General features: G+C 44.6%; 1 protein-coding gene across 1 annotated transcript; it reads right to left on the bottom strand.

Moving 5' to 3' along the window:
• Positions 1–4,642: 4,642 nt before the first annotated feature.
• On the bottom strand, positions 4,643–20,636 carry LOC119787890 (zinc finger protein 1 homolog). Its single transcript, XM_038291949.1, has 3 exons — positions 20,338–20,636; positions 9,737–10,459; positions 4,643–5,898 (listed from the first exon to the last, which is right to left on the bottom strand). The coding sequence occupies exons 1-3, from the start codon at positions 20,507–20,509 to the stop codon at positions 5,072–5,074; spliced, it is 1,722 nt and encodes a 573-aa protein (XP_038147877.1). The 5' UTR covers positions 20,510–20,636; the 3' UTR covers positions 4,643–5,071.
• Between the last annotated feature and the right edge of the window lie 1,656 nt (positions 20,637–22,292).

Here is a 22,292-nt window from a genome sequence, read left to right on the forward strand (position 1 = left end):
TCCAAACTTTATTTCTAGAGCAGAACAGAACCAAACCTCAGAACACGACCAGACTGGATCAAACACAGACGCTCACATTAATAAAATAGAACATATAAGAAGCACAGCGATGCTAAACATGTCAGACGTTTACAGGCACAGCAATAGAGGTTAAACATCCATTTTAAGCAGAAAACTTTTATTATTGACAAATTCTCCTTGGTTCACTGAAGAACCTTGAAGGATTAAATAGTGGATCTCAGTGGAGGAGCTGCTTCTATCTAAACTACACATGGATCCTGCACTGATCTCCTGCCTGCAGCTCCTCCCTCCTCACATCAGAGCTGATCTTCTACGGAAGAACCCGTCTACCACAGCTTAGTGCATCTATGAAGGTAACACCCAATGCAGTCATGATGTGACCTGTTGGCTGGTGGAGCAGTTGGTCACCTTCAGACTAATGAATCAAACATCAGATCAAGGAAGTTATCTAAAGGCACTAGTGGACCAATCAACATCCAGAACAGAATTCAAGAGGCTGAGCTCCTCATCCTCCCTCCTTTATAGATGAGCAGCTCTGCCATCCTGGAGACACTCAGAGAAAAGCTGCTTCCCCTCCATATTAGGAGTTGGTTGAGGAGGCTGATGCTTCCATAGGGAGGAAGGCCTCAGACTTCCTTAGAGGAGCAGGAGGAGGTGTCAGGGGGATGGAATACTGGGAATCTCTGCTTTAACTACTCCCCATGTGACCCGGTCTCAGATAAGCAGAAGATGACTGGTCCAAGTCCTTCACAGCCAGAGAAGAATGTTGACGGGCATCAAGTCACAGAATATACGTTTCTATGAACCTAAAATAGTTACTGTAGTGGATATTTTCATGCCACCATCAAGTTATTCCTGGTTAGGAATAGGGATGGGGATCGAAACCCGGTTCTATCAAGGACCCGGTTCCACTTTTTTCAAAACCCGAAAATCAATAACGTTTGGGCTTATCGATACCACTATCGAGTCTGGTCGTTTTTTTTTCTTCCGGAAAAATCATCTCTTTTAAAGGGGGGAACCTCAATGGCCAAGCACATTAGTATTGTGCATCAAATAAAGGCCAAATGCAGCACCTTCGACTGTCTCCGGGTTGAAAAGACTCCTCCTCCTCCTGCTGCTGCCGCCGCCGCACCACAGTCGGGCCCGTCTTCATCATCCACTCAGAGTACCACTGGTCAGCGCGCACACAGACTTTGTAGCTTGTCCGCTCAGTTGAAAATAGTAATTGTGAAATCCGTGTTGTAATCGGCAGCATACAAGCTAGTTAGCTTGAAAAGTAAATAAAGTTTCAGACGTGCTGCGTGATGATGTGTTCAGATTGGCTCAGTAAAACGACAATTAGGTTATCATGATGCGTTCAAGTGTAACGTAAAGAAAACGGGAAATTGAGTTTTTGGCGATAAACATCAGTAATACAGTTGTATATTGCTCTATATATAATTAAACTACTGATGCCAACATTTATTAAAAATTACATTTAATTTAAAATACAATTATTTATTTGCTAAATATTTTCCTAATCACTAAAAACATGATGAAAAGTGACAGTAGACAATACATTAACCAACAATTGTGAAAATGTATATATTATGTTAAACCAAAAGAAGAAATTCCTTCAAAATATAGGACATTTCTTCAAATAATTTTTTTCCCCACTTCCTTTCTGTCTGTTAAAAACATATTGTCGCATCGTCTTTCCACCAAATAACAGAAAAGTATCGATAGTGGTATCGATAAAGGTATCGATATCAATAAACATTAACAATCCCCTTACCTAGTTAGGAAAGTAAAATTCAGCAGGTTGGATTGTAAAGGTTTCCAATCCAGTAAATGTGTTTCATTACATATTTATTAAGCATACAATGTAATAATAAAATCACCAAATATTTCCCTGCAGTCACCTTCATACAGATAAACATGTGGTCTTGTACATCTCTGCTCATGATCAAAAACCTGTATCCATATTTTACGTTCCTAAGATTCCTTTTAGGTTTGGGGAATCAGATAAAACTCTTTTCCAGCCTCTTAATGTTCAGAGTAACACGTCAGATTCTCATGATCCCCTCTGAAAGGATGTTTTTATAAAAAATCTTAGGTTTGAATGTGTTTTTAATAAAAAATCCCAATAATGTGGTGCAGAAAACTGTGTTCACTAACTGATTAACTGCTGATGAGCCTCCTTGATGGATTTGCTGACCGCTTGGTGTCAATTCTGGTGTCCCACAGGGATGATTTCTTGGATCCTTAATGGAGTTTTATTCCTAAAGACTTGGGAATACAAATTCTAACAAAAATAGAAAAGTTCGTATTTGCTTCTTAGCTTCATCTGAAGAACCTTATTTTTGTCCAGCTGTTGAGTTGAAGTCTGAGCGTTCATCTGTTTCCTCTCCAGCTCCATCCATTATCAGAAACTCCATCATGAACCGTGATGGATTTAAAATTAAAATCCTAAAGCGGTTCTAAATTCTTCAGACAAAGTGTTTCCTCTGTTAAAGTCCCTAACCAGTCAGAGGGGATCCAGACCCAGACTTCATCACCTCTGCCTCCATCTGTCATCATTTCAACTCCTCTCCCTCAAAGACCAAGTTAGAACTAGTTTATTTCTACATCAGATCACATCTGCAGGAACCGACCATCTGCTGAACCTTCAGCTGGTTCCACTGAGCTCTGTAGGTAATAAGAAAAGAAACCATGTAGCCAATCAGGTGCAGAGACAGACCTGCTTTATGGCTGATAGTTTATTTTCCACTGATCCAGAATAAACTGGGAGCTATGGGAGCAGAAATAATCAGACCTCTAAAGAGAATGAAGGTCTTCAACTTCATCACAGAAACACTTTAACTGAATCTGAATCTAAAACCAGAAAAATCCCACTGTGCTCTTTCATTATTCTTCCTTTATGGAATGAAATGATCTTGGGGTCACCAACCTGTCCTCCACTCTTCACCTGCATTAACTCCACCTGCTGGAAACACGTTATTTGAATAAAGGACACCTGTCCACTTAGACTCCAACCTGTCCATCATCATCAGACCAAAGAGCTGTGAGGAAGCAGAGACAGTAGACCAGTTACAGGACGACAGTTCAGCAGCCCGCTGAGAGGAAAACATCTGCTGGGAGAAACTCTAGATGAGCATCAGCTGCATCATCCTGGGGTTCTACAGGCATGGCCTAAAGTTTTCATGCTTATATAAATGACGGACTCTCAAAGTTCATGTTGTTGTTTAACAGCTCCATAAAATGATATCGTTGAAAGATAAAGAGAAAATCGAGAAGAACAAAATAAATGTATCCACACACCCCTTCTGCTATAGGCTTAAGCTGCTGGAGGACCACTCTTCATCAATCTGCTTCATTCTTTCGCTATTCTCTAATTCTGGTCTGTTGCCTTTTGGCTGTGAAATCATCCTGGAAAGACATATCAGCTGAGCTGCTGCTCTCAACACCCCTTTTGTTAGTATTTATTCCTGTTTCTCTCCTAAATATAGCAATGGGCTCAGCTTTTATTGAGACTAATATTCACGTGCTCTTTCACCCCTAACAAAAATATGGCTGAGCTCATCTGATTAACCATTTCTTTCCCAGACAGAACCAGCTATGAAACTAGCTTACATTACATTTTCTAACATATAAAGTATTTATAGATCAGTGCTTCATGTTCCTTTTCTATGTTCGCTTCTATCTTCTTTAACCCCAGTCAGTCCCATCCGATGGCCGCTCACACTGAGCCTGGTTCTGCTGGAGGTTTGTTCCTGTTAAAAGGGATTTTTTGTTCTCCACTGTCCCTGCATGCATCGTCTGTGTAAAGGTTTGCTTTACAGTAAACGGTACAATGCAAGTAACGTCCCAAATCATCATCCAGGAGGAGGGAATCCTGAAAAGCCAATGATTTAAATGTTTTTCTTCAGATAGAGACCTTTTTAATCAATCTGACTGGTTCTGGTTGAATTTTCCCTGTAAGGTGCTGTAACATGACGTCTTTTGAAGTGGTGCTATGTGACTGGCGACCTGTCCAGGGGGTACCCCGCCTCTCACCCATTAAAAGCTGGAGACAGGAATCAGCACCCCTCATGACCCCAGCAGGTATAAGCGTGATGGAAAATGGATGGAGGGAATCTAAATTAAATTCCACTCTGCGCTTAGGAAATCCACCAATTCTTCTAATAAATAATATTCTTTATACTTTAAATACAGAGATCTAGTGGATATTTGGAGTCTAAAAAAAACAACAGCGGGAAATGAATGAACATGAAGTCATCTCTTATCGAAACACTGATTGTTAAAGTTTGTTGGATGTTCATCACAAGCAGGGGTGTGGGAAATAATCATTTTGGCGATATATCGTGATATTCGGCTGCCCAATATAATATCGATCTTTCACTTCTTAGTATCGATTTTCAAAAAAAAAAAATGGTTACATAAAACATTGATGGGAAAATGGGCTACCTCTGCACCACCACTCTGGCAGAAAGCGCTGTGGAGCCCTTTAACTGTGCGTGCAGCACCAAATCTGTATTTGAGGCAGTCACAGTGGAAGAAAACCCCAAACAACATGGATAATAATACCTAATCAATATTTTCTGATGAAAATATACAGCACTTGCTGTTTTATCTCATCATTTGATTTTGATAGCTGGGGAAAATATGGAAATATATAGTGATACTGCAATATCGTGATAATATCGTTTCGTGACCCAAGTATTGCGACATGTATCGAATCGCAACACTCATACCAATACTCACCTCTAATCACAAGTAGAGTAGACTTCATCTGAGTAGCTAAAACAAAGTAGATCCTACATCACTATATGATAAACACTTTCCATATGTCCCACTGTGTATTGCTGTCCTCTGAACATCAGCAGGCATACATGAGGTGGCGTTAAATATGCTAAAGCTGTTGCTACTGATAGAAGGGCCACCTGCAGTAGGTTAATGAAGTGTCCAATGTTCTCCTGGTATCAATGGCCCAAAAGAACCGCCTGAAGGTCCAGTTTAGTTTAACTCATTCAGCACAGGATCAGAAAACCACATGTTTTCACTCTGCAGGTCAGACCCTGTGGGAGTGCTTCTTGTGGCACAGCAAGTGGCTGGATTGTCTGAAGGCTTTCCCACACAGTTTGCAGGAATACGGCTTCTCCCCCGTGTGCGTCCTCATGTGGAAGCTCAGCCCCGTCCCTCCAGTGAAGGTTTTGTGACACACTTTGCAGGTATACGGCTTCTCTCCCGTGTGACTCCTCATGTGGATGTCCAAAGCGCTCCTCCTGACGAAGCCCTTCCCACACACACTGCAGGGGTAGGGCTTCTCCCCTGTGTGAGTTCTGACGTGACAGGTCAGGGTGTTGCTCTGTCTGAAGGTCTTGTTGCAGATGTGGCAGGAGAAAGGCTTCTCCCCCGTGTGCCGCCTCAGGTGGCGCACCAGGTGACTGTTCAAGCCAAACTTTTCCCCGCAGATCTTACAGGAGAAGGGCTTCTCACCGGTGTGCGTAATCATATGGCGAAAGGCACTGTCCCTCCGGGCAAAGCGCCGCGTACAGAGCTCACAGGAGTAAGGCTTCTCGTTCTGGTGCGTGTCTCGGTGGTCTTGTAGCAGCAACATGTTAGAGAACTTTTTGCCACAGGTCTTACAAACAAAGGGTTTGGGTTCATTTGAGTCTTCGGACTGCTGGGAACTGCTTGGTTCTGGTTCACTCTGCTCCTCTTCATCATAGTTAACGGTCACCATGAAGAAGTCTGTCTCTGGTCTATGTCCAGCGAGACTGGAGCCCACTTCTTCCTGCTCTTCTTTAATCTGGAGCGACCCTGGTTTCTTTGAATCCACATTGAGGAACTTTTCGGGCTCAGTTGGAACGTCTTCCTGATAAACATGGTTCTGTTCTGTTTCATAGAAAAAAAAAAAAAGAATCAGAAAAAAGTAAGTTAGTCCACAGAGCTAAACCATAAAAAAAATAGACAGTGGAGACTCAGCTGGTTCTGCACTAACGGGTCGACTAGGAGGAGCTCAGGTCTGGTCACTCTCCACCAATCAGAACACTGAAAAACTGGATCTGCTCCTCCTCAGCTTTGGTCATCTGAGTGTCTGCTGAGTTTGGAAAAGAGGTCCAGATATATTCCTAGTATAAACTAAAGGAACCAGAACCACAGCAAAGGTCTGTTCCTTCACAGAACCACAAACAACTATTGACTCCTGCAGGTTACCCACCTGGTATCTGGTTGCTCAGGTGCCAGGTCTGAGACTTCCAAACGGTTGGAGGATTTCCCAACACGAACGGCCTGACTGATGTCAGTGAGAACCATCATCTCAACCAGCTTTAAATCTAGACTTGGCTTAGACCACAGACCGAAGGTTACATATGTAACCACGGTTCTATGAATCCCGGATGACTGCGACAGGCGGTGCTTAAAGCACTGAATGATCACTCTTGCGCAGGTCGAGAATTAGTATCAACAAAGTCACCTGTGACCTACCGGTGATCAGCGGAAGCCTATATAGGCACGTGACACCGGTAATTCAGTCCCTCAATCTTCTTGTGAGCCAGCGAAACCGAGGGACCAAACCCTCTGGCTTAAAGCACTGAATGACGTACTAGGTCCCGAGGGATGCAGAAGTAAGGAACAACCCATTGGAACCCGGCAGCAGCCCCTACCTTAGTGGGATGCAGCCGGTGGTTACTGCAGGATGCCCTGAAGAGGATGAGGCGTAGCCATGTTCACTCTATAAAACCTCATGAAAGTGGTCGGCACAGACCATGAGGCCGCCTCGCAGATTGACTCCAGCGGCACCCCCATCACTGCAGCCCATGAGGTTGACAGGCTCCTTGTAGAATGGCATCGCACCCCGAGGCAGGGGCTGACCCTGCAGAGAGTATGCCACAGTTATCGCCCCCATGATCCAACATGCCAACCTTTGTTTGGAAAGGGCATGACCTCGCCGAGGGCCACAATGGCATACAAAGAAGCTGTCAGTCAGCCAAATGGTCGCTGTGGTGCGAACATAGGCCTCCAGCGCTCTGACTGGACACAGAGCTTCAGAAGGGGTCCCGGGCTCGAAGCGGGACAGCTGAAGCGGCAAGACTGTGCCTGCTACCGTGGGGGCCTTCAGAACAAAGGAAGGGTAACTCCTGGGCCATCTGGGTTCCACCGACAACAAGGCTCGGATACAGACAGAGCATTCAGCTCCCCCACTCGTCTACCAGAAGCCATGGCGAGCAGGAAGGCAGTCTTCATGGAAAGCCATTCTAGGTCCACTGTCACAATCGGCTCAAAAGGTGGGGAATACAGAGCTTGAAGCACCAAGCCAAGATCCCAAGTAGGAGCCATCCAATGCCTCGGAGGAAGCAAACGTCTGGCACCCCTCAGGAACACTGCTATGTCCCTTCACCTTCCCACAGAGCAGCCACTGAACCCAGTGTGCCAATGGGAAATGGCAGCCACGTAGACCTTCAAGTTTGAAGGGGACTGCCCACGGTTAAGTAACCCTTGAAGGAAAGCCAGTAATGGTTGAATGGGACAACGTATGGTGTCCAGCCCCCTATTGTCACACCAGGTAGAAAAAGCCGCCCATCTGGCAGTGTAAGCAGCCCGGGTGGATGGTGCCCATGCCCAAGTCACTGTGTGGCCCACGTCACCCCCAAATCGGGAGAAGGCTGGGTTGGACCCTGCAGAGGCCAAAGCCAGAGCTGCAGGCAGTCTGAGTCGGGGTGGAGAACCCGACCCCTCAGTTGGGACAGGAGGTCCCTCCTGGATGGAAGGCGCATCAGTGAGCTGTAACAAAGCCTTAGCAGCAGAGGAAACCAAGTCCTCGCCGGCCAGAACGAGGCTACCAGCAGGAGCCTGTGCCCTTCCTGGAGAACTCGCAGTATGGTCTGGGGAATCAGGCCCAACAGGGGAAAGGCATACAGGAGAGTTCTGGGCCAGTCGTGGGCCAGCGCATCGCACCCCAGAGGACAAGAACTGTCTGACAGAGAGAACCAGAGGGGACAGTGGGCCGGGTCTCTGGAGGCGAAGAGATCCACACCTGCTCTGCCGAATGTCCCCCAGATGTGATCTACCACCTCGGGGTAGAGCCGCCACTCCCCCGGAAGAGGCGAATTGCGGGAAAGAAAGTCTGCGGGTCCGTTGCGCCAGCCCCGGATATAGGCCGCCCTGAGACTGGTGAAGCGAGATGAGGCCCAGACCAGGAGCCGGCGTGTTAGGGACAGCGGTCTTGGGGACGTGGACCCACCCTGGTCAGAGTGGAGAGCACCCAAAGATCTGGGGTGCATTTGCCTCGTTCGAAAGCTGACCTGGGGTAAAATATCCAGCCACCGGCCCCAATGTATCACCTCGGGGCCCCTCTGAGGCCTAGGGGCGGGCCGAACTGGTTCCGCAGCCCGAAAGGGGTGCGAAGCCCGAGCCTTCATCTGGGCTTGCTCTGAGGACAGCTGATCCACCCTTGAAGACAGCCCACCGTTCGAATGGCGGGACCTCTTTGCCGCCGTAAACGGAACATCTGTTGCGGAACGTTTGGGGTGTACCCCCTGGTCAGGGGGCAACTGTTCCTCATGATGAGAACCCATCCAGGGGATGGTCTGTTAAATTGAGGACAGCTGGGCCAGCCGCGCCGCATGGGGGAGAATGCTGCAATTGGAGCAGGCGGCATCGGTAAGCGCCTCCTTTAGGTGGTCAACACCCAGATAAGGGGGGCACAGGTCATAACCATCCTCAGGTTGCAGAGGAGCCAAGCAGGTGGAACAGGAGAGATGTTCCATACCCTGGTGCTAGCTCGACAGGGCAGAAATTGCCCCTAGTGAGGTAAATGCAAACAGCAACTAGCTGTTTCAATTATGCCCAACCAAGGAACTCAGCACGGGCAGAGAACGCCAGTGGCGAGGTAAGTAATAACAGATAACCATATATTTCAATCCCGACAAACCAAAGAACTCAGCACTGGCAGAAAATGCCACAGGTGAGGTAAGTAATAACAGATAACCATATATTTCAATTCAGACAAACCAAAGAACTCAGCACTGGCAGAAAACGTCACTGGTGAGGTAAATAAAATGAGCAGTAGGCACAACAATCGCCCCTGGAGGGCGAGCATGCCCGCAGCTCCGATCACAAACGATCACGGGGCTACTAGCAGCAAGCTGACAGAGGAAGCGGTTATACAGAGAAACTCAAGCGTCTGTAGAAAGAAATAGCTCACAAAAAACCTGCATGCGAGAAGATGAGAAGGGACTGAACTACCGGTGTCACATGCCTATATAGGCTTCCGCTGATCACCGGTAGGTCACAGGTGATTTTGTTGATACTAATTCTCAAATGCAAGAGTGATCATTCAGTGCTTTAAGTGCCGCATCTGGCAGTCAGTAGGGAAGAAATATAACTTTTTTTTCTTCAGCAGAACTTCAGTGAGCTTCAGCTTAGGGTCATAATCTACCAGGCAGAGATTCTGGAGTTAGCATCCTGGTCATTAAGGGCTTACACCCCCTACTAAATACTATTTCCCAACCCTAAAAGACCTGTTTCTCCTCTAGAAATTCAGAACCCAAAATATTTTTTCTGGTCCAAATTAAACCACAACCAACAGCTGAACCTAAATATGGACTTAACAGACCCGAACGGCTCTATTTAGGCCCTTAATAATCTGCATTAAATGGGTTCAGATTAGGGCAGTGGGCTAGTCTCTGTTCCAGACCTGTTGGGTCATTCGGACAAGTACAGTGTTTCGTACCTGGTATTTGGACGGTTGCCAGGTAGTCTTCAGAACTCCCTGATGGTTCTGCGCTATTGGACTCTCTATGTCGCGGCACAAAGGTATCAAACTCCTTCCTAAGTAGCAGACCCTCATCGTCATGTCGGGTCCAGAACTCCAATTTTCTGGATTTATTCTGGGGAGATTCTGGGTCTTCTGATTCCTGATTATCTTCTGGTTCCAGGAGTTCTGGTTCCTCCAGGTCCTCCTCGGTGTCCAGGTACTCCAACTCGCCCAAGTCGTCTATAATCTGTGGACATCCTGGTTCTGACAGGGCCTCTTCGATGTCAAAAGGTCCTAACTCGTCCAGGTCGTCTATGATCTGCGGACTGTGTGGCTCAGCCAGGGTCTGGTCCATTTGCAGAGGTTCTGGTCCACACGGTTCATCTCCATTCTGAGGAGATTCTGGATCATCCAAAGCTTCTTCTCCCTGCAAAGGTTCTGGCTGCTGCTGAGCCTCTTCGGTCTGTGGCGGTTCTTGTTCTTTGAGGTTCTGTGTGAAGTCAGGGGGATACAGCTCCACTTCCTCCTCTTTAATGCGTGGAGGTTCTCGTTCTGTGAGGTTCTGTGTGAACTCAGGGGGATACAGCTCCACTTCCTCCTCTTTAATGCGTGGAGGTTCTGGTTCCACCTTGTCCTGAACACAGAGACTCCCGTAGTCGGTCAGAACCTCTTCCTTATAAACTCGTCTGGGAGGAAGTCCTGAGGAGACAGAGAATATCATCATGATCATGGCAATCCAAAAGATGTTCTAAACTTCAGAACCACCAACAATGCAACACCAGGATTAGTCTTGTGTTCTGATAACTGAATCTGGTTCTGACTGATGGGTTCATACAGAACAATGATGTGTTCAGTCCAAACAGACTGAGTCCAGTTCCACCAACAAAACGGTATCAGAACCTGCCAGTAACACCTCCCGCTATAGAGTGGCAGTAACGGGGGTTTGCTGTGTGGCACCAGACCTCAGTTTCTGCGACCCGACCCGCCTTAAGCACCAACTTTTTGTGGCGTTATAAAGAGAAGAGCAAAACTCTACATGTTCAGAACTCTAGAATTCAGAACTCTAGATGTAGAGTTTTGAAAGCCTGAGGGCGAGCAGCTCAGGAACCCCCCATGGACTCGTTTCATGGCCGTCAGGACATTTTAAACCTGAATATTCTGTTATCAATAATAAGGCCTAATTTCTTTCACCGCTTTGTTCTTTCTACGTCCTTCAGTATATCATCGTCTGTCTGCTTGTTTGTTTCTCAAACAAGACAGTGATGAACCTGACAAATGAAGATGTGGATGAAACTTCTATCTCATACCCCTTTCCCACTGGCCAGTCGGTCTGATCTAACAAGCAGAAACACTCTGTTTCCATTCGATAAACATGGAGCAGCTCTGGTGAGACAGAATCAGACAGATAATAGAGAGAAACAATAAATAACACTGACTAGGCCGTGGCTTCCTTCCATGTTGCTCTCCATTGTTTACTTTCCTGGTTTCTGTCGCACTAGTGACATCATCAGTGCTAACCCACGTGTCACCACGCATGCAGCTGTAAGAGGTCAGAGGGCACGGAGCTGCCAGCAAGGGGTTAGACCAGCTTTTATTGCCAATGGGAAGGGAGCCAGATGCCGATTGTTAGCGAGTCGACACATGTTTAAAAAACATATTTTCATTGGGAAAGAGGCTTTACAGTGAAGCTGATTCTGATTTCTCACCAGGAAAACCTAAAATAACAACAATCACATCTGGAGGTCGTCAAAAACATTTAAACACAGAAAATAAAACTGTTGCTGCTGGAAAATAAGATTAAGCGAAGAAACAGGAAACAGGATTTTAAGCTGGAGAAAACGGAGAAGACAGGATGAAACGAAAGGACTGGAGACGGTCCGAATGATCGACTCGAACATAATAATTTAACTTTATTCATCTCACAATGGAGAAATTCACTTCTTGATATTCTGGACTAAATCATAAACCAATCAAATCAAATCCTGAATCAGATTCAATCAGGCCTTCATGAATAAATAGATCTAGGAAATCAGACCATCTTCAGCGCCAGCTGTTCGATGGAGACTTTTCTATGAAGCAGTCGGACAAGATGAAACGAAACCCTGAGAGATGCTACATGCTAAGCTAACGCTACGAGGTCAGTGTGAGGAACAAACAGGAAGAGATCGGTAAAGCACCTGTTTCAGCTACAGGCATGGCCAAAAGTTTTGAGAATGATTCGTGTGTTAATATTTACAAAGTCTACGGCTTCAGTTTTTATAACGGCAATTTGCATAAACTCCAGAATGTTCTAAAGCAGTGGTCTCCAACCCTGGTCCTCAAGATCTACTATCCTACAGATTTTAGATGCATCCTTGCTTCAACACAGCTGAATCAAATGATTGATTACCTTTTCAAGCCATTCATTTGATTCAGCTGTGTTGAAGCAGGGATGCATCTAAAATCTGTAGGACAGTAGATCTTGAGGACCAGGGTTGGAGACCACTGTTCTAAAGAGTGATCAGCGTAAGCCAATATTTGCCTAGAAAATGAACTTTATCCCCCAAAACACATTTCATCATTGCAGCCCTGCTTTAAAAAGAGCAGCTAACATGGTTTCAATGATTGCTCCATTTACACAGGTGTGCGTGGTGATGAGGACAGGGATGGAGATCAATCTGTCAGGATTCAGTCAGAATGACACCACTGGACACTTTAATAAGAGGCTGGTGCTTAGCATAACTGTTTCTCTGCTGTGAACCATGGTTATCTCCAAAGAAACACGTGCAGTCATCATTGCACTGCACAAAAGTAGCCTAACAGGAAAGAGAATGGCAGCTAGAAAGATTGCACCTCAGTGAACAATCTATGGCATCATCAAGAACTTCAAGGAGAGAGGTTCCATAGTTGCCATAAAGGCTCCAGGGCACCCAAGAAAGACCAGCAAGCGCCAGGGCCATCTCTGAAAAGTGTTTCAGCTGCGGGATCGGGCTGCCAGCGGTGCAGAGCTTGCTCAGGAATGGCAGCAGGCAGGTGTGAGTGCATCTGCACGCACTGTGAGGCGGAGACTCTTGGAGCAAGGCCTGGTCTCAAGGAGGGCACCAAAGAAGCCACTTCTCTCCAGGAAAAACATCAGGGACAGACTGATATTCTGCTAAAGGTACAGGGAGTGGACTGCTGAGGACTGGGGGAAAGTCATTTTCTCTCATCAATCCTCTTTCCCATTGTTTGGGACATCTGGAAAACAGCTTGTTGGGAGAAGACGAGGTGAGCTCTACCACCAGTCTGGTCTCATGCCAACTGTAAAGCATCCTGAAACCATTGATGTGTGGGGTTGCTTCTCAGCCAAGGGAGTCGGCTCTCTCACAGTCTGACCTAAAAACACAGCCATGAATAAAGAATGGAACCAGAATGTCCTCCGAGAGCAACTTCTCCCAACCGTCCAAGAGCAGTTTGGTGATGAACAAAGCCTTTTCCAGCATGATGGAGCACCTTGCCTTAAGGCAAAGGTGATATCTAACTGGCTCAGGGAACAAAACAGAGATGTTGGGTCCATGGCCTGGAAACAAGCATTGATTGTGAAAGAATGGACTGCTGTCAGTCAGGATTTGGTCCACAAGTTGATTGAGAGCAGCCAGGGAGACTAGCAGAGGTCCTGAAGAAGAGGGGTCAACACTGCAAATATTGACTCACTGCATTAACTCATTCTGTCATTAAAAGCTTTTGTTACTCAGAATATGACTGCAATTGTATTATTGTATGTGATGACAACGTCTGACATACACACACGAAAACCAGAGGGCAGCAGATCATCTGGAAATATAATATTTGTGTCATTCTCAATCCTTTTGGCCATGACTGTAGATCCTGTTCCTCACAGCTGAAGTGTTCCTACGATGTACTCTAGACCTGAGACAGCTGATGGATCAGATCCATATTTCCCACAGATTCCATGCAGCGTATCAATGGAAACCACATTTACTGCTGAAATGAGTCCATTCTTCACTGAGATAAAAGGAAATGTGTCATCATGTGGGAAAGCTTCCTTTTAAATCCTAACATTTTATTCTCCAGTTTTTGGATTTTCTTTTCTTTGTGTTGAATAGGGCTGGGTACCGATCATGGGTTCTTTTATGGTACCGACCGAAATGCTTCGGTTCTACAGAGTATCGAAACCTGCCTCGTCTTTCGGTACCAAGTTTCGGTGATTGGCTGTAACACTTAACCTGATTGCGTCATCCAGGAAAAATACACAGGTGGTCCCGCCTACAGCCAGGGTTCATGTGTATCTGTTGTGAACTGGTTGCAGCGTCGTGAAACCCCTTTAAAATGCCCCCCAGGTCAAAAGTGCGGCTTCACTTTATTAAGACTGATGCCAATAGTGCGCAATGCAATACATCGTGCACGGAAACAATTTAAGAGCAGAAAGTTTCCCGGTGTTTGACTGCAAGAAGAGCGGACCGCAGCCAGCGCAGCCATCCTCCTCTCAGCAGCCCGTGGGCGGAGCAAAGCCAGAGCGGAGTGGATCATGCTGCTTTCACTGGACGCAGCAGGAGCAGCAAAATCGCGTCTGCTGCTTCATTTTTTGCTGCTTGTACCAGCTTCTGACGTGCGGCTGAAGCAGCTTTGCTGCTCTGGCTCTCTGACGCATGTTGGGCGGAGCTACTCTATCCTTTATTTGCCTTGCAGCTATATTTGCTGTGATCAGTGGGAATAAAGTAGTTTTATTATGTATTTAAGTTGGAAAATCCCCCTGAAAACTTAATCAGTGCAGTCAGTTCATCCTGCCTTCCAATATTTCTGTGGGAGCCGCTCAGACCCCCACATACCAGCGGTGTGCTGTCAGTAGGATCCCATTCAACGGGCTTGTTTGTCTCCTGAGAAAGCAGACATGGTAATTTTTCTAAAGGAAAACTGCTAAGTAAAAAGGTCCTTACAATGTAACTGAATATTAGACACTGAATTTTTTTTTTATGTAAGAGGAAAAATGTAAATGGAAAAATTAGAGCTTAAAATAAAACTCAAAATTTGTACTTTTTTATGTTGTGTAATTTTCTTTTTCTTCGAATTGATATTATAAAACTGGTATCGAAAAAAGTATCGCTCAGGAACCGGTATCGAAGTGAAGGTATCGGTATTGGTACCGGAACCGAACATTTTTGAACAATACCCAGCCATAGTGTTGAAGGTTGAGCTTCAGATAATAACAACTGGATGCTGCTTCACTTAAAGGCTTTAAATCTTTCTTTTCTCATTTCCACCAATCAGTTCCAGTCTTGGATGTTTTGATCTGAATCCTTCCTCATGTTGCTCCTTTTTTCCAATGCTGTTCTGATGTCTGAGAGCGACTCATTTTGATAGCATCTCCTTAAATGAAAATCAGGCACTTTACCCCCGACCAGCTCACAGAGCCTTTCACTCTCTCCATTTACGACATTTTTAGTTTGATAGCAGAGGTACGATTACCTAGCGGCACAGAAACTGGGGGTCGACGTAATGAGTAAGGCTGTGTTTAAAAAAAAAAGATTTCACAATTTAGATTCTAAATTGTGTTTGTCTAAACGTGTTTGGATAGATCTAGATAGATTCTCATTAACTGCTAAAGATTGATATAATCAAAGACTGATTTAACAGAGTATGCATTTTTCATTGTCCTTGAGTACCATTAATTTATTAGCTAACGGCTACAAAACTTCTTTTAAACTAGCAATCCACTTTAAGACCGGAACAAACCAAAAATAGATGTAAATAACAGAATGATGTAACGTATTACACTTCAGGGGTTGACGTTAAGGATTTTTACCACTTGCCCTTTGGGCAAGTGAATTTCACATTTCATTTGCCCAAAAACAATTTTCACTTGCCCAGTAAAATGTTTGATAAATATAGTTCCTAATATTCATTTTTGTAAATATATCAATGACTGTTTTTTGTAATTCAGTATTTTTTAAGTTTCCAGGTTCCTGGTGTGTATGTGCATGCGTCAGATAATGAACTCAAGCCTACATTACTGTGTTAACATGCTTTTAAATCCTTCCTGCACTTTCTTTTCAAACTAAACTTTGCTTTAAACTGTTGTGTGTTTGGAAAACTATAAATTGTGATGTTAAAAATCTAAAAAAAAACTTGACAGGTTAAAAACTTAAGATAAATCACAAGACAGAAGTCAATGTCACAAATGAATAACTTATTTTAGAGTCACGGTATGTTTATTCATTAGTCGCTCTAATGAGTAAGGCTGTGTTTAAAAAAAAAAAGATTTCACAATTTAGATTCTAAATTGTGTTTGTGTAAACATGTTTGGATAGATTTAGATCCTGCCTAAATTTCATAATACACTGAGCCGCTTCCTACTAGGGTTGTCAAAAGTATCGATACTAAAACGTTGTATCCGGATACGATACTCAATTTTAAAAGTATCGATACTACCACCGCCGCGCTGACCAGCCTTGGATATCCAACTCCTCCCACATGCCGTCGGTCAGCAGATATGGGATCTTCCTATTGGTGACCTAATCAAAATGGCCAACTTTGATGTGGGTGGAGTTACAGACTTAAGCGAGAAGCTACATGCTGCCGTGTGTATGTGAGGGCAGAGAGACAGCACAATAACAGAGGAGAGCATGGCCAGTGCTGCTGCAGGAGGGCCAAAACAACCAGTTTTGGTCGACAGTAGCTACGTTTACATGCGCAAAATTTCCCCGATCCGATCCAAACCTTGGTTGATCGGAAATTCAAAATCTCCGTTTACATGGACACTAAATGAAATGATCCGATCATGACGTGTGTATACATGTACCAAGCGTTGGATCAGATTAAATCTTTTAAGCATGCGCAGAACTCCCTGCCAAACTTGGCAGTTCTGTCTGCGTCTGGTTTTTGGGAGGCCTGACAAACGATGCGCTCGGAGCGAGCGGAAAGAAAAAAGGAGAGAGGAGGAAAAAAGCGCTTGGCAGCGAAATGTCCGAGAGAAAATGTAGAGAATGAGCGATTGAACCGGCGCGGGAGAGCGAGTGGGCTGTGGAGAGAGAAAAGAGGAAGAGGAGGAGGATAAATTCCTGCTTCCTGCAGCTTTAAATGAACTTGAGTGTATAAGTCGGCGTTCCTAGACTCCCCCCGCCATGTTGTTCACAGCGAGAGCGACCGGTGGTTTCCTGTTGTTGACAAGGTGGAAAAACGTCACGCTGACGTCGCACACATGCGCAGTGAAGATTATTTTACTCTTAAGATCCGAATGGGTGTTTACATGGACGCCAATCGGAATGGCGATCGGCAAAAACCACCTCTCTCATTCGGAATTAAATTTAGATCCGATCGGACCGAATCGGATTAGAATCTTCAGTCTGACATGTTTACATGAAACATTTTTGATCTGATCAGGCCTTCAATCCGATTAGTTGTGTCCATGTAAACGTAGCTAATGATAGAGGCAAGAGTCTGTTTAGAGGTATTTTGCCTTCGAGTCTGACGTGGAAGCCGGGCGTGTATTTGTCCTCCTTTACCCCAGATTCCACATACTCCGCCAGCGCTCCCCTCACGTACGGAGTCCTTGTCTTTCATGTAAATCAATGAGCGCTGTTCCACATCCTCCGCTCGTCACCGCCCACGTACGTCTTCTCCGTCCCTCACCGTCAAAATACGGAGCTGAGCTCTTTTTGGCTCCGCCCACAAATGCAATCGCACCAAACAGGAAGAAAAAAAATGTAGAGAAGACCCGGTTTGTCAAATTAAATTATAGTAAAAACAGGTCGGCATCTACAAAATATAACCCAAAAAACTAAGAGCAATTAATGAAATAATTGGATGCAGACTATTGGTGCTTCAACAGACCAGGAAGAAGTTGTGAGATTCTAGAGTGAATCTCACAACTTTAAAAGAAAATTCTTATTGCAGGAATGGATGAAGAGATGATGAGTTTGGAAGCAGAGAATAAACAGAGTTCATACAAACTATGGATGATCCTAGCTATTCCTGTTACAAAAATCCACAACAGAAAGAAAATATTTAGGCAGAAACTGAACATCTGCTGGATGATGATGGGGATTTTTTTAATATGTCGTATTAAATTAAACGTTCACAGGTTTTATACAGGAATGAGGAACTCTAATTTAATGCTCTTAGAAATAATTTTAATGCCATCAACAAGTTATTAGTTTACATGAAATACACTATATTGCCAAAAGTATTTGCTCACCCATCCAAATTATTGGAATCAGGTGTTCCAATCACTTCCATGGCCACAGGTGTATAAATTCAAGCACCTAGGCATGCAGACTGTTTTTACAAACATTTGTGAAAGAATGGGTCGCTCTCAGGAGCTCAGTGAATTCCAGCGTGGAACTGTGATAGGATGCCACCTGTGCAACAAATCCAGTCGTGAAATTTCCTCGCTCCTAAATATTCCACAGTCAACTGTCAGCTGTATTATAAGAAAATGGAAGTGTTTGGGAACGACAGCAACTCAGCCACGAAGTGGTAGGCCACGTAAACTGACGGAGCGGGGTCAGCGGATGCTGACGCGCATAGTGCGAAGAGGTCGCCAACTTTCTGCAGAGTCAATCACTACAGACCTCCAAACTTCATGTGGCCTTCAGATTAGCTCAAGAACAGTGCGCAGAGAGCTTCATGGAATGGGTTTCCATGGTCGAGCAGCTGCATCCAAGCCATACATCACCAAGTGCAATGCAAAGCGTCGGATGCGGTGGTGTAAAGCACGCCGCCACTGGACTCTAGAGCAGTGGAGACGCGTTCTCTGGAGTGACGAATCGCGCTTCTCCATCTGGCAATCTGATGGACGGGTCTGGGTTTGGCGGTTGCCAGGAGAACGGTACTTGTCTGACTGCATTGTGCCAAGTGTAAAGTTTGGTGGAGGGGGGATTATGGTGTGGGGTTGTTTTTCAGGAGCTGGGCTTGGCCCCTTAGTTCCAGTGAAAGGAACTCTGAATGCTTCAGCATACCAAGACATTTTGGACAATTCCATGCTCCCAACTTTGTGGGAACAGTTTGGAGCTGGCCCCTTCCTCTTCCAACATGACTGTGCACCAGTGCACAAAGCAAGGTCCATAAAGACATGGATGACAGAGTCTGGTGTGGATGAACTTGACTGGCCTGCACAGAGTCCTGACCTCAACCCGATAGAACACCTTTGGGATGAATTAGAGCGGAGACTGAGAGCCAGGCCTTCTCGTCCAACATCAGTGTGCGACCTCACAAATGCGCTTCTGGAAGAATGGTCAAAAATTCCCATAAACACACTCCTAAACCTTGTGGACAGCCTTCCCAGAAGAGTTGAAGCTGTTCTAGCTGCAAAGGGTGGACCGACGTCATATTGAACCCTATGGATTAGGAACGGGATGTCACTTAAGCTCATATGTGAGTCAAGGCAGGTGAGCAAATACTTTTGGCAATATAGTGTAAGGAGCTGTAAGCACATGAGATAGATAGATAGATAGATAGATAGATAGATAGATAGATAGATAGATAGATAGATAGATAGATAGATAGAAACACTTAAGTTCATTTGGTTATTTTTTTTTTTATCAAGCTTGCTTAATATTGTGCACAGAAGACTACCTCAAAATATTGTTCTTATTGTTTATTGTATTTATTTTTGGTATTTTATTTATTAATAAAAATATTTCTGTTGAATTTTGAGGTCTTTTTTTTTTCCTTGTGGTATCGAAAATGGTATCGAATATTTTCCTGAGTATCGGTATCGAGTTGAAAACTTTAGTATCGTGACCACCCTACTTCCTACCGACCAGTCATCACCGGTCTCTCCCTCTCCGCCCGATTCGCTATCATTGATACGTTTCTAAAGTCTGTTTTGCGGTGAGGTTTCTTCTGAAAGCCATTTTTTCGTGTTAGCCAAAGATTCCAGAATTATCAGCCCTTTAGCGTTAGCACATAGAGGCACCTCAGCCGGTATAATCAGATAAAACATCAGTTCTAGCAGTGAGAAGAGGTCAGTTAAAAGATATAACTGAACAAACCTGCAGCAGACTGCAGCAGACTCCCAGTTCCAGGTTAACATGTTTTCTTATTGAACAGAGAATCAGACTGCAGAGCTTCTACAGATCTAGAAATGTAGTTTCCAGCTAATATTAGTAAAGAGGTTTATAAATCTTTTTAAACAGAGAGAAACAGGGAGAGCTGCAGATTTACAGGAGAAACAGATTTACTGGGATATGCAACATGCAATAAAATATATATCCATGTTCACCAGAAGGAAAAATGCTATGAATAAAATGCAGCATTTCCAGATTTTTCTGCATGGAAATGAAATGATACATGATTAATTGATCTTGGCATCAGAATCAGCTTTTATTCATTGTTATTAATGTTTTTGGTTCTTATATATATAGTACACACTGAAAGGCATCTCTCTAACATCTATAAACATAAATATCAGTGTATTCTGGTTCTCTTGTTCTCAACAAATGGAAAGAATTCAATGGATAGATGTTTGAGCTCATTGTTGGAAAAACCTGATGAAAGCATTTAGGTGGAGTAACTGTAGTTCATCACATTTAGAACATCTAGTAATGTGGATCTAAGTGAGAGGAACCTCCAGAGATGCAGATGAACATCAGACCTACCGAGCCTCTGCAGCCTGACCTGCGGCTTCAGGCACACAGCTAGCAGCTTGCTCTGGGCGGCCAGCTCCTCCTCCAGGCGGATGATGGTTTTCTCCACCTCGGAGAAGATCTCCTCCGCAGCAGCATCCAGTCTCTGCCTGATAAAGTCTCTGAGAGGAAGAACTGAACCCATTCCTGCAGCTGCTGATCCAAACTGGCCTGAGATCCGACCGGACGGTCCACAAAGCAAGCTAGCTGCTAACAACTGCTCAGCGCTACTTCCGGGGGACCTTAGGGCGACAACTTCCGGACGGATGCGTCAGCGCTGCCGCCATCTTGGTAAGGGAGAAGGGCAGCTGGTTGAACCGCATTTATAGGATTAAAAACCTTAAGTAGAACATTTCACTGTTTTCTACATACATTTTCTATATTTGTGAAACTTGCCTTCTGCCAATAACTGCCTCAATCATTTACCAACACATCATATCTGAGGTTTTTGTCTTCTAAGAAGGGCTGTACCAAAACTTAGCTTGCTTTACCTGACCTTCCACCTTGCTCCTCTCCTTCCCCTTAGACACCGCTCCCTCTCTGGACTGGCAATCCTAAAATAGATTCTATTTAACAAGGTAAATATATACAGTGGTGCTTGAAAGTTACACACTCCCGATAAAGAAAGGATTAATTCACAACAGCAATTCTAATAAGAACCAAAAAAAGAATATACATTAAGACATACAAAATTATGATTTGATGGATTGAAATATTGGTTTTGAATTGTGATTTAAAAAATGATAAGACACATTAGAAAACCTTGCTCATGAACATTTCACCAACAAAACATCAACAGGAGCAGAAATCTGACTGAACAAAATGCCTGTTCTTCCAGCAGTCCACACTTTCTCTGCTCTCTTTTTCTCATGGTCTTCTCCTTCTTTCCCATCGCCCGGCTTGCCACAGGTTTGCCTGCTGTGTCTAAAAGTAGCAGCAGCAGCAACCCAGACTGACAGCTCATTGGCTCATTTGGATCACGTGCAGCCTGGAGCCGGACGCTCCCCAGGGCTTTACCGTAATAACAGGAGAAGAGGTGCAAGTGAAGTTAGACACTGTTGTAGGAACAACATGCGATAATAATGTTTTAAATCCGGTTGGATCCAGATTAGCCAGCAGGTGGCTCCGGATCCGGACTCTGGTCCACTAATCCGTAACCTCTGCATTAGGACCTCCATGATGCTGGTTTACCTGTTTTTTTGCTTGTTTGTTTATTATTCATATTTCTATTGAACCACAATTGAAAATTAATGGCACCATTTTTATCTGATTTTATATTTCACATGGAGACGTCTGTGCCACTGCCCCCCCACCAGGAGACGCTCCAGGATTAAAGGGGCGAATCGTTGGTGAATGGAGGTTCCTGGCTGCCCACCCTGCAGCTGACCCATGGTTACTGGAGGAGGTGCGACAGGCAGCATTGCCTAGCAGGATTTAACACCCTCCTGTATTATCCTTAGAGCGTGATATAAAGCGCTTGGTAGCTCTGTGGCTAGCTGTGCTCAGTAGCTAACAGGTTAGCCTCCTTTAGCTCACTCAGTTAGCCACATTAAGCTACACTACTTTTAACTAGTGTCAACAAGAACCGTTAGTTTCTACAAATAGAATAACTGTTTTTTTGTCTAAAATTTCAACAAAAGTACATTTTGAGATGTTCCATTTATCCTCCTCTGCCCTCAGATCTTCATAGAAAAGAATAAAAAAAGCTGAGACTTGTTCTGTCTCCATTTTAAATAGCAGAGCTCAGTCTGTCTTAGAAGGCAGGACTTTCCTTCAACACTGACAATGATTCTTTTCTACGTTCGGCTACTTAGGGTTTAGATTTGAAATAGTTTGGACAGGTAACCCTTGTCAGGGTTAGACTGAAAGGCTCTCACTGTAAAAACGAAAAAGTTAGTTCAACTCAAAATTTCAAGGCAACCGACTGC

This window comes from Cyprinodon tularosa, unplaced genomic scaffold (assembly GCF_016077235.1).
Source record: "Cyprinodon tularosa strain WSP-4 unplaced genomic scaffold, ASM1607723v1 ctg1084, whole genome shotgun sequence".
Taxonomy (NCBI): domain Eukaryota; kingdom Metazoa; phylum Chordata; class Actinopteri; order Cyprinodontiformes; family Cyprinodontidae; genus Cyprinodon; species Cyprinodon tularosa.

What these genes read in the sequence shown, in the direction of transcription:
- LOC119787890 (XM_038291949.1), bottom strand. Translation starts at nt 20,509, where the DNA reads ATGGGTTCAGTTCTTCCTCTCAGAGACTTTATCAGGCAGAGACTGGAT. An exon ending in GGTCAGGCTGCAGAGGCTCG is followed by an intron (nt 10,460 to 20,337) that starts GTAGGTCTGATG and finishes CTGTCTCCTCAG; the next exon opens with GACTTCCTCCCAGACGAGTT. An exon ending in GGCAACCGTCCAAATACCAG is followed by an intron (nt 5,899 to 9,736) that starts GTACGAAACACT and finishes TCTATGAAACAG; the next exon opens with AACAGAACCATGTTTATCAG.